Here is a 12774-nt window from a genome sequence, read left to right as displayed (position 1 = left end):
TGAGCTGTGTTAATCCAAGTTAAACCATGTACTGATAAGAGTAGTTGAACAGGAGATTCTGCTGTAACAAGTGATTCATCACCACCAAACATCAAACATATGCTTGCTTTTGGTCAAACAATTTGCATTCTTTTCTCCATCCTTTTCCTTATGGCAATGGGAAAAGCATGCAAGGAAATATACCCATGCATTCAATCAGGTAAACAGTAGAGAGAGAGAGAGAGAGAGAGAGAGAGAGAGAGAGATGTGCTTCTTGGTAGGTTTGAATGTTGGATTCAGACCTGAGATCAGACATGAACAAACAAGTGTAGATCAAAGACTGGTGATTCTTGGGACTGAGACTTCTATCAATCTCACACCAAGAAAAGCTCTTTCCGTTTACTCTTCACCACTTTTCTTGGTTTCTTCATTAATTACATGCATCTTCATGGAGGTGGGACACCCTCACCGCTCCTATTTAAACCATGCATTACCACCATGAACCTCCGCACCTTCACCTTCATCCATCAGCTTGCATGGCTCTTGTCATCCCACTCCTTGTTTTCCTCATCCTCCACTATGCCAATGCGCAGCCCTCCCCGGGCTATCCCCTCAGTTCCAAGATCAGGTCATCCAGGTTCTACCAGGAATACAGGAACCTCTGGGGTCCTCAGCACCAATCAGTCTCCCGGGATCAAGCCTCTGTCACAGTCTGGCTTGACAGGAGCTCAGGTCTGCCATTCTTGCTACTCCCCGCAGTTGACCTTTCTCTGTTTCTATGTCGCCGAATTATGAAGCTAGTAATGGTGTAGGGAGTGGATTCAAGTCGATTCGGCCGTACCGGAATGGCTACTTCGGTACTTCCATCAAGCTCCAGAGTGGCTACACCGCCGGCGTGAATACAGCCTTCTATGTGCGTCGGTGATCCCTCACTGGTTTTGTTCGAGTCGATGTTGATGGGTACTCATGCATGCGTCGGTCGTCGTGCTTGCAGCTCTCCAACAACGAAGCTCACCCGGGGTTCCACGACGAGGTGGACATCGAGTTCCTGGGCACGACGCCCGGGAAGCCGTACACGCTGCAGACCAACGTGTACGTCAGGGGAAGCGGCGACGGCCGGGTCATCGGCAGGGAGATGAGGTTCCACCTCTGGTTCGACCCCACCGCCGCCTTCCACCACTACGCCATCCTCTGGAACCCCGACGAGATCATGTGAGTGGGTCTACTCTGAGAGGACGTGCACGTGCTCTGCTCTTCCAGCTCAGACGCTGAACTCGGTTCATCCATCCATGCGCAGATTCTTCGTGGACGATGTGCCGATAAGGAGGTACGCGAGGAAGATCGAGGCGACGTTCCCGGATCGGCCGATGTGGGTGTACGGCTCCATTTGGGACGCATCATCCTGGGCGACAGAGAACGGCAAGTACAAGGCGGATTACAGGTTCCAACCCTTCGTTGCGAGGTTCACCGACTTCAAGATAACAGGATGCTCGGCCAATGCGCCGTCGTCCTGCCGCCCGGTGCCGGCGTCGCCGTCAGGCTACGGGCTCAGCGCCCGGCAGTACGCGGCGATGCAGTGGGCGCAGAGGAACCACATGGTCTACGACTACTGCCATGACTACAGCAGGGATCATTCCCTCACTCCGGAGTGCTGAGGGGTATCGATTACTTGTTCCAGTTTGCCTTGGTGTCTCGATGGTTTCTTCCTCGAAGGAGGAAGAGCTGCCCTGCTACTTGCATCTGTATGTAAGTGGTTGAGGCGTTTGTGGTCTTTTTGGCTTGTTTACATGATTAAGGGTGTATGGTCTTTGGGTAACTGTAATACTATTGCTTTTGGATTGAAGAGGTCTGCAAATGGCAATACGAAGGTGGCCAAGCACAATTGTACCTTCATTCCTCTTTTGTTTCTCCCTGGTTCTTCCTAGTTCATATCGTAGACACTTGTGTTCTCTGAGACGTGTTCTTCATATCCTGTGGTCAGAGAGAGAGAGAGAGAGAGAGAGACAACACTGTCCAAGTCGCCTGTTGCTGTGGAAGAGTCACGGTGGTTGTTCTCTTCATTCACTGGCTATAAAAAGAAGAATCAGTAACATTCACATAGTTAAGTAGTAATTTAATGATGTTTCTGATCAGTAATTTAACGAAGATTTACCTCAATTCATGAGAGTTCCTAGACAATTAAGTCTTGAAGGAAAAGCCAGGACAAAGGACTAAATCAGAGATAGACGTTTGATTCTATGCTTTTGTACAGACAAAAGGTCCAAGTAAAACCAAAACGATGGTACTAAAAATGAACCAGTACAACACCTATAGAGACACATTGACAATAATATTTAGGAGAAGAAAAAAAAGTAACTGTTTAAACACAGATCTCTCTTAAAATTGGGAAGCCTTCTAAAATTTGGGGATGCTAAAAGTATAAATCATCGCAAAAGTCTATTTATCTAACCCCTTGCTTCCCCACTGAAGCACTGAGATAAACCAGGCCTAGACTTCTTGTTATGTCTGCAGCTAATTTTGTTTTTATGTGCTGAAGCATCGAGGATGACCTGACCTCGGAAATCAAAGTCGCCGATCTTGTACCTCAAACTCTGATGACTGCCTAGTGGCCTCCAAATCACTGGGTAAAGTTAGTGTCACGTGATCAGCTATCATAGACTCCTTCCATCCTGCATGATTTACTTGTTATCAGGTCTTAGGGATTACATATATGTATGTGTATATGTGTATGTATCAATTCTTAAAGAACTTACAAGAATGGGCCAGTTCAACTGACCAAAGTCAAAACCTCATTCCTGTATATGTCCAATGATTTTTACCAATTTGAAACTTCCTAGGAACAGGTTAAAATCAGGCTTATAAAATGCAAACTTTGTGTTTTCTATGAATATTTGGTATAATGCAAGTTAGGCAAAGCTTTTTTTAAGATAACCCAAAGGCTTTCAGGTTGATGAGTCCTTAACATGGTGGAAAAACTGCAAACTGGGATGTGAGGGATCAAATATTAATTAAATTGATATACAGAAGCGAAGGACTTACTCTCTGCTAGGAAGGCCCTTGCGATCTGGCTTGAAAACATTCTCGGCAAGGACAATCCTGCATCACCCAGGTCAGTGAAAGAATTCCAGCATTTGTCAGTGCCACTGTCATCCATTGCAACAGAGGACAAATAAATATCTTCAACAGAAATTTGATTGAAAGCATCAGAATGAAATTGATTGCCTTCGGTTGCAATCTTTTCCGTGGTAGAATCTGCAATGTCATGGCACACTGGTCTGTGCAGTTCAATTGTCGTCCGAATGGCACTACTGGGATGTAAATCATTCTTCGCTAGCTTTTTGAAATGTTTCTGTACCAAAGCTGAAGCTTCCCTGCTATCATCATAACCCTTTCTAAGTGTGACACTGATAGAGCCTATCATCACTTCATGTTCGTTGTATGAATATCGAGCTTTTGGATCAGTGTTTCTTTCATTTGCATCTTCTCTATCTGGCACTGTTTTACTTGTCAAAATCATAAGGTCATTAGTTGATGTTACTGAAGATTTTGCAGATGGAACTTCTCCCAGATCATGACCATTTGGAGAATTTTGTGCTGACATGGGGACTTGCCCACTAGTGGTAGTTATTTGACATTCACTAGCCTTGGCTTTTATTTTCTGGTCTACAGTCTGATCAGCATTGTCAGGGTGAGAATGCTGTCTCCGGTTCCAATCCAAATGTGGTTCAACCAGTCTGGTTGCCTCTCCACATTGTGTCTCCTGACAAACTGGTTCTTTAGAAGTGTTCTGGCAAAACTCACATGCAGGCATTTCATTTAGTGTTTCTATGGAACTACATGTTGCCTCAACAGTATCAAACAAACATTTCTCGTTTTTGGCATTGGCAACACCAGTCGATATATTCACCCTTTTTTCTTTTTTCCTCAATTTCTTCAACCTTTTTCTTTCCTGGAGCTCAGCTTGCCTAAACATTACTCCATCAGAGTTAGTTGAGCATTAATTATAATGAATATGCTAGCAAATAAAACTGGTGTTTTCACATTTGTAAAAGATAACAAAAGGATATTTTTATCAGCATGGTATACAAAACCAACAATACTCTATATGTCAGAGGTTACCCAAAAATAATGGACTTGCATAATCCAACCAAGCTGACCAAGTAAAAGTTGTTAAACATGAACTTGTATACTAAATTACTGAGAAATCAGTCCCATTTCACAATCTATGAGTTACATTTTTTCACTGAGGATCCACTCCTTACTGAAACATAATTTTACAACTATATCAGTAAGATGATTGGATCCAGACAAAGATGTGTGGTTCCTATGTGACCATTTACAACCATGTCTAATGAAGGTTCATTGGCTCTTTGTTAAGTTCAAAATATGCAGTAGCATTTATCATACTTGTACTCCATATTTATTATTCTGTTGTCATAAAGTTCAAACTTAATCATAATTTCAGATAAAAATTTGTCTATTCTGGGGATTGAATAATTCAGATCCTTAACTAAGAAATGAAACAATCCTTAAGTTGAGCTTTTAAAAGTAAATGGTTTATATCCTCTTATAAGATAATACCACGTTGAACATGTAGAAATCATGATAGCTAAAGAGAATAAAATCCAATTGTAGAGATAAGTTGGATACATGGGGAGATACGGTTCCTTTACTAACATAAGCACATAATCTGAAGATACCTTTTCTTAGCAACTTCTTCTTCCTCCATAAGCACACGTTGGCATTTTAAAGCTTCAATATCTTTATCAGCATACCACGATTTCACCTAGCAACCAATTCTTCTTAAGGTAAGAAGCAAGCTTCTAAAGAAAATGTCAACACTTAACAATGAGAGAAAAACTAGGTATATACCAATTTCTGTTCAAGCATAAAACTAGCAAAAGCAACTGAGTTTTTTGTCTCGAGAGCAATCTTCCCAGCATCTCCACTGAAGATGTACTTTTGCATTGACAAGGTACTGCCAGCACATAAAAATGTCTCCTCGCTTGCATCATCAAGCACTCCAAACAATTCTTGAGATGATATAGGAAACCTAGAAGGACTTCCTTCTATAACATTCTACAAAATGCAAATGTGAACCTCAAGAATGTGGTACATGCAACAGTGACTGATACATTTCAAACTGATGTACTATCCAATTTCTCTTACCAAAAGAGTTGTGCCAGCCTTCACATATATATGTGGCAGTAAAGGCAGCCCAAGATTTTGAACAGAAGTTTTCAACGCCCTTATAATTGAAGAACCAGTAACATCCTGTAATGGGATAATTATTAGAACTTTCTCTAAATAACAATGCAATATTATTTTCCCTCACATTCCTTTTTTTAAATAACTTGGTTTATTGGTAAACTAAAATTAGATAAAAGGCAATTAGCAATTTGTGACTTTGTCATAACAATGGAGTATCAACTCCACTGTCAGAGTTTGTTAAATAAGCCTAGTGAAGACCGATGGTTAAAAAATCGATGACCACCTTAAATAGCCCTTTCTCATTATCAAGAAACAGCATTCTCCAAGTAATCATCATGATATTTCACCACCAGGGGTGAAAAAAAAAAAACAATGATCTTTTTAAGATCAATGATACAGTATACTCATAAGATTGTTGTTCTTGTTCCTTATTATTTCTGATTACAGAAATACATAAGTAAACCATAATAGGTTCTTGATTACTGAAGAGGCATATCAGAGAACAAAGAAAAGTTTGCACACCAATATTTCACATAAATACATACAAACTTCCATACTTTGAATGGCTCTATCAGTTAGACCAAAAATAAGAACTTTGAATTGTGGTCACTAAGAAACTGGATAATGGAATAATGAGTAAAATAACTATGCTACTTAAACCATTACCTCTATATCCACATTTTTGAATGATGAAATTTCTTTTGCCTCCTCCAGAGGTAGCTACAAACGCACAGAGGTTTTCATCATTAAAGAGAACATAGTTTTCTACAGGAAAAAAATGCAAACTTCAAATGGACCATCAATTATTCAGTTACAATTTCAGGCTTGACAAATACCAATCAAGATAAACACACAGAATACATTATTGATTTCTGTTAGAGGGGAAGTACACCTAAGAAGTGTTATATGTACTTAAAGAAACTTACCTTATCCCAAAATACTCCCAAAAGCATCCTATTCTTCGTAGAGTCCTAAGTTTTCAAGAAAGGATCAGTAAACCATACACAAATTCGAAGATAATAGTAGCTGTTCAAGAACTCTTAGTAAGATTAAATATTAAACTAGAATACATACTTTTTCACTAAATCATGAAACTATGAAAAAATACAAAGAAGATTGCTGGCTTTTACTTAACATGCTCAGGAATATGAGACCAGTAATCACTAGCACTTGATACATTAACTATCAAGCAATAATAAGCACTCCCCAGAACAGAATATTTTGATTCTGTGAAAAAAATGGGCAACAAAGTAGAAAAATCCAATTTCCCGCCTAAGGTTATAACAGTAAAGCTCTGAAAGAAAATAAGACACCAATGGAAACAAATATATTAAAACAGAAGAGCACAGAAAGAACCTTATCAATGTTCAAAGATCTGCGATGCACTCGAATATGCCGTCTATAGTTAATTGTGGAGCAAAACTCACGTGAACATTTCTCACATTTTAGCATCTGAACCGTACATGGGAATAAAGACCATCCTGGAAGATCTGCTAAAGGAGAACAAATATTCAATGAATCATATATTCAACCCTTCAGCAAGAAACAAAACAAATCAAATACAATATACATACATTTTTCGGTCTCACCACTAACTTTTCCAGCTGCCTGAGCAAGGGCAACAACAGCTTCAGGAATTTTAAGAGCTTGTATTTGCTGAGATGTACTCATTATCAAGGTTTGTGGGGCTTTATTATTCTCCAAATACTGAACAGGTTCTGTAATCATATTCATGAAAAATAGAACTGAAGTCACACTTCTACAGTGAATAAGCCTTCAATTTCTTTTTTGCCATTTTCAACTTCAGGAACTTTAGAAAGATGTAAGTTTTCCAGAAAATCTAAAGCATGTGACAGCTGCATACACTGAATTGGACAGGACTTTCATTGGGCATTAAAACTGTAAAAAATATACCCCTTCCCGGCTTAGTGCATTACATTGTTGAGGGATCCATATGGCTTCATGACATTCTGCTTTGGCTCCACGTATTGAGGTGCTTGTTGCAATATTTGGATTTTGCTACTCCTTGACTAACAGGTATATTTTCTGTTTTAAGAGACAAAAATGAAGAGAACATAAGCAACAACACAAGAATATCGAAAGGCCATTCAAAGTATTCAAGATGAACACTGGCACAAGTAAAAGATATGTAGGGCAGAGCAGTCTACGTTAGAAAATGCTTCTTCATTTCCCTATCCATATTTTCGCAAATGCTATTATAAATTGTTGACAGCGGGTTCAATTACATGCCCATATCTTCACCATCCATGGAGAGATTTTGGTAGTACAAGATGGTAATATGCTACAATAAAGATAGATCGAGAGAATCATGGACATCGACGGGTACTGACTATGATGAAACCTAAAGAGTACATATATCCTAATCCTAAACTAGAAATATTGGAGAATCTACGTAATGATCGTCGCTTAGTAATGTTGAGAAACGCCAGATTAACTCAACAACTATCGCTAGAGAGGTGCCAACGCTTATTGAAGATAGCAGGATTCAAAAAGTTAATGGTGCTCACGTCCATATCAGATGCGGCATTACTGAAAATGGTGATCGTGAGATCGAACAGGTGGTGCTCAAGAGACGATAAAAAACAACCTGGAGGTGGGGGGGTTCGGGCACTTACGGATCGGAGCGGACCGAAAGCAAGAAGCAGAGACGATCCGGGAAGGCGGCATCAGCAATCGCGAGACGGCGTCGGGGATCGGAGGGATCCCGGAGGCGGCGACATAGAGGATGGGGCGAAGGGGAGGAGGCGCCGAACCCTAGGAGAAACGAGGAGGGCAACGGTGACGGATTCGAGAACGAATTTATATTAATCGATCGAGAGAGAGAGAGAGAGAACACAAAAGAAGAAGGTTCAGTTTCCACCGACCAGTAAGCGAGACAAGTGGGCCCGGGTGCGAGAATGTTGGGTACGATACGGCCGCATCTTTACAGCTGATAACGGGTCGGATTGTATCCAAAGATCCGAATTTGTATCTGGCAAGTCGGATCCGGGTAAACAATTCCACCATATTGACACGGATGTGAATACTAATCCGATTTATTTTTTATTCTATGTTAAACACTAGGTATATATACATATACACCCTTTTATAATTTAATATTTTTAATTATATATTTGAGTTATATATATATATACCTTTTAGAAAATATTGCATATATTAAAAATAATTAATTTCGTATTTATTCTTTTCGATTTAAAAATGTATTTCAACATTGAGTGCTAATTTAGCTTATAGAAACGGTGAATTTAAGGTTTCAGTACTTCAATTGACATTGTGAAACAAGTACTTATCTTGCTATTAATCCTTTATGTTGCAATGTGATTCCGATATAAACGTATGTAACAATTTGTGTCCGATTTAGTTTATGTGAGTCACGAATGTCTAAATAGCAGATTTACTTCGTGTCTTTGTACAGATCCGATATAAGTCATGTCCTTTTGAGTGCCGTAGGTTTGGTCTCGTCGGATAGAAATTGTCTTAGCTCCACGGTACGTCTTACCCGGTGAGATTACTCGCGTGATCATAGGCGAGTAGACGAGGAATACATGGGACCCGCAGTTTGATACTGAGACTTTCGAAGGTACGCCGAGCGGGCACCGAGTCGATGGCTGTCTCTCGTGGAAGATGTCAGCACGAAAGGTCGCACCCCAAGACCTACATACGGGGCCCACATAGTGCGGGTCCATAGGACAAAGTGGGCCGCGCGAATGAACAGTGACTATCGAGGGGAGGCGTGCCGAATCGATGCTTTTGCTAGCGGAAGATACAAGCACTCGATCGATCGTTCCCCAAACTCGCACCTGTGGGGCCCGCGAAGTGGGTTTAGGGACCTTAAGGTGGGCCCCACAAGTAAGCTCGAGGGCAAGGGAGCGGGTACACCATCAATGGCTTTTGTTAGTGGACGACGTTGAGCACAAAAGATTTGTTCCCAAACTGTCCCTAAGGGGTCCACAAAGTGGGTTCATGGGACCTCAAGGTGGGCCTCCATAAGTGAGCGCGAGGGGAAGCGAGACGGTACCGAATAATGGCTTTTGCCAGTGGAAGATGTCAGCACGAAAGATCGGTTCGCAGACCGTACCTGAGGGGCCCACGAAACAGGTTCGCAGGACCTCAGAATGGGCCCCACGAGTTAGCCGAGGCCTCCGGGGGGAAGCGTTGGGCACCGTTTAAGTGACTTTTCCTAGTCGAAGACGTCATCAGGAAAGATCCTTCCCCAAAACCGTACCTACGGGGCCTACGAAGTGGGTCCACAGGACCTCAAAGTGGGCCCCACAACTGAGCCGTCCTCATCGGGCCACCGGCCCATCAAACCCGTGCGGCCCTGCGTTGCCCGTTCGGAAATGCGAAATCGTCTTCCCAACTCGTCTGCTAAGATTAACGAACCAAATCTGAGGACTCATGAGCTGATTCGATTCGCCCTGGTCACTTTAGTTGGTCGACCCCTGCCACTTCCACTGGTGACTCCGCCTATCTAATCCTCTGATTCACTTTTTGCTCTTATACGATTACAATTGGCCAACCCTGCCTTCTCTCCGCAGCATTCCATCAACCACTCGCAGTGCAGCATCCAATCGTACGAGAGTTTCATGCGTGGGGCAGCAGGAGATCATGTCACACGTCGGTGTTCCTAGGGATCATAATCTCCACACGATGGCACAGCTTTGGTATTGTTGCATTGCAGTGACTCGAATTGGTGAGATGACATCGTCCTGTCAATTCTCACACGCATTTCATCAGTCTGCTGGTGGGCCTCTCTTTGTTCACTCATTTGCAGGAATACTGGATCAAAGCTACTTTCCCACTTGAAGGTTCGAGAGCAAGTGAGCCTGCAGAGACTCCACTGGTATTACAGTTGATAGATCAAAGCTTTTACTGCTCTCAAAAGCTGCATCAGAAAAGGAACGCCCACACCTGACACTGTTTCCAAAGTGCAGCTACTGTTAGGTGGTCTTCGTCAGATTTCCTGGGTACATTTCTTTCCATCACTCGTACGTTGATATTTTGATCTTCTATTGGCTTAAGTCTCCTGCATTGGCTTAAGAATAATAATTAGAGGTATCTAAACTATCAAATATCATTGGGACATAAAGTTATCTAAACTATCAAGTTGAGTTGTGTATGATCTCAAGTATATAGATCTCATAATAATAAATGAGATCATTAACCTCTTTTGATAGGGCCTGAGAAGTGAGAGCCTAATAAAATTCTCAAAAGCTTTTTGGCATTGGGAAATGTTCTCTCCTCATGTCCTATTATCAATGGTGTGCTTCCTTTTGGGCAAAGCTTGGGATCCAAAAATGATGGCTTCTGAGGGTATCCCCATCTCCTCCATGATAGTTGGCCACACAGGTTTGCTGTGGAAATCAATGATTTCCTCTGCAAACATAGCATGGTAGGTTTGATGTCTTCCATTACAAGTTACTCCTTGCATGACTGAATTGATCAAGATGGTGCATGCCATTAATTAATTAATGTTGAAAACAAATTTGCTTACTTCTTTGTCAAAACCTTTGAATTTTTTTTTTGACATATTTGATGCGGAGAGAATCACTATTCATGATGGGTTTGCTTGGGCTGCTGAACAAGAAATACTCTTTGGATTTGATGGAATCAAATCAAAATTTCTTATTATTTTGCTTAATTAAAGGGTCAACTGACTTTGGTATTTGAGTGATTATGTTGAGCTGATGAATGGGTTTCTTCATATATTTAGAGAGGCTAAAAAGTTTTTTTTGTGTTGTTTCTGTTTGTCACATTCTAAAATTTTGTTTTATTTTATTTTTTCATAAAAATTTCTGTGTGTGTGTATATATATGTATATGTATGTATATATATGTATATGTATACATATATAAATATATAAAATATAAATATAAAATATATATATATATATATATATACACACACACATATACATATACATATACATATACATATACATATATATGCATATATATTTATATATATACACACATAAACATACATATATATTGTACATTTGACATGAAAGAAAACCAGCATTATATGAGCCATAATTGCTGAATAATTCATTTTTTACAACCATGGCAAATATAGATGTTTAAAGGAAAAAAAAGGAGATAATCCAGTAAGAGAGAAAAGTTACATAGTGTTTTCTTAATCAGAAAGAAAAATACATCACAGTGATCTGATGAATGCATGCTTAAAATATCCCAAAAATGTGAAATGTTTTGTGAGGTTTTGTGGTGGATAAAAGTGGGGAAATGATGCAAGATTCCAACACTATTAACTTTTCTAAAAGTATTGGTCACCTTCCCAAGTTAGAACACCATCTTTTTTTGACTTTATGGAGGTCCAATATGTGGAGGCAGAGGCAGCTTTAAAACAACTAATTGCACTGGTGTGAGGTCATGGTGGCCATCTTGGATTCCAAAGGTGGCAGGCATTCACAGGCACATCCAGATCATATGACAGGCACAAAAAATTGGGTTTCTTTGCCTTCTTATTTTAAGTTAATTTGATCAAATCCATACAGCTTTATTAAGCTTTCAGTGGATGGCTGTTCATTTGGTTAAGCAGCAAACTTTGACCCCACAAAAGTAAGTGTTGAAAAGACATCACATCCACCTTTCAGTGACTGACACAATTTACCTCCATTTTTCTCTTCTTGTTGGTCTAAATCTGTTTGAGTGTTTGACATGATTTCTCTTCTCTTTTCTCTCATCCATCATTAAACTATTTTTTCTAAAAAAAGTAAATAAATTAATATGATAGAGTGTTGTTGGGTTATTTTTATTGTTCTTCAATAGTGTCTTCTCTACCAAAAAAAAGGTAGGCCACTATATCTTCAAAATTGCATGATTTTATTTGAAAATTGGAGATAAATTTTCACCTAATTTGAGGCTTATGAAAGAGACAACAAATCACATAATATATACATTGGTTCTGTTTCATTGCATGTATACCACAACATGCTGTCCACTTAGACCACATATCATCATTTGAAAAAAGGATGTTCCATAAAGTATTCTAATATGATGGTCTTTGGTTGGATTAATTGATGCAGTGTGCAATACTTAAGGCATAATTTTTTTGATCCAAATCCACCTAACAAAAGTAATGTTGACCAGCCCCAACAATGGAAATGATGCACTCAATGCTTTATGCTTGGCTTTGTTTTCCTTGCAAGCAAGACAACAGCACTTCAAAAGAATCTCTCTCTCTCTCTCTCTCTCTCTGTCTGTCTCTCTCTCTCTCACATCTCTTTAATTTTATTCTTAAATACAAAATCAAGGAGATGGAGACCATACAACCTTTTGTAAAGAATTAGATGCTCACAGAGGATAATTGTTTTCCTGTATTCAAATTGTAGAGAATTCCAGTCACTGCAGTATCAGTTTCCATACATGATCACATGAGAAGATTGTTTTCATTGTTTAGTTGATTGATGGCTATTCCAATTCCTAAAATGCTAACCTTAATTCCAATGGAATGAAAGAGACTAAAACTAGCAGTTTGTTCAATGATCAGCTATAAGTGATTTCTGTTCACAATGCCATTAAATTCACTGCTACTTGTTTGCAG

At 40.0% G+C, this 12774-nt stretch overlaps 2 protein-coding genes across 7 annotated transcripts; one reads left to right on the top strand and one right to left on the bottom strand.

Annotated features, from left to right (window-relative positions):
- The first annotated feature begins 479 nt into the window (after nucleotides 1-479).
- Nucleotides 480-1822, top strand: LOC135634650 (probable xyloglucan endotransglucosylase/hydrolase protein 32). Its single transcript, XM_065145113.1, has 4 exons — nucleotides 480-711; nucleotides 792-892; nucleotides 974-1191; nucleotides 1277-1822. Exons 1-4 carry the CDS (start codon nucleotides 516-518, stop codon nucleotides 1632-1634), a joined length of 873 nt encoding a protein of 290 aa, XP_065001185.1. The 5' UTR covers nucleotides 480-515; the 3' UTR covers nucleotides 1635-1822.
- A 362-nt stretch (nucleotides 1823-2184) lies between these two features.
- On the bottom strand, nucleotides 2185-8032 carry LOC103976778 (uncharacterized). 6 transcript variants are annotated; one of them, XM_065145112.1, is made up of 12 exons: nucleotides 7827-8015; nucleotides 7105-7236; nucleotides 6765-6908; nucleotides 6547-6683; nucleotides 6117-6161; nucleotides 5857-5910; nucleotides 5149-5253; nucleotides 4852-5058; nucleotides 4680-4765; nucleotides 3202-3944; nucleotides 3019-3122; nucleotides 2185-2648 (listed from the first exon to the last, which is right to left on the bottom strand). In XM_065145112.1, the coding sequence occupies exons 3-11, from the start codon at nucleotides 6859-6861 to the stop codon at nucleotides 3025-3027; spliced, it is 1572 nt and encodes a 523-aa protein (XP_065001184.1). In that variant the 5' UTR covers nucleotides 6862-6908; nucleotides 7105-7236; nucleotides 7827-8015; the 3' UTR covers nucleotides 2185-2648; nucleotides 3019-3024. The 6 variants fall into 6 exon arrangements, with proteins under 6 accessions (XP_065001184.1, XP_065001183.1, XP_065001182.1 ...); XM_065145111.1 differs by having other exon boundaries at nucleotides 3019-3075; XM_065145110.1 differs by having other exon boundaries at nucleotides 3019-3944; nucleotides 6547-6680; nucleotides 7128-7236; nucleotides 7827-8032.
- Nucleotides 8033-12774: the final 4742 nt, after the last annotated feature.

The sequence above is a fragment of the Musa acuminata genome, chromosome BXJ3-4 (genome assembly GCF_036884655.1).
Source record: "Musa acuminata AAA Group cultivar baxijiao chromosome BXJ3-4, Cavendish_Baxijiao_AAA, whole genome shotgun sequence".
In the NCBI taxonomy this organism is placed as follows: Eukaryota; Viridiplantae; Streptophyta; class Magnoliopsida; order Zingiberales; family Musaceae; genus Musa; species Musa acuminata.
The sequence above is the reverse complement of the archived record's forward strand: the minus strand, read 5'-3'. Positions and strand labels throughout refer to the sequence as shown.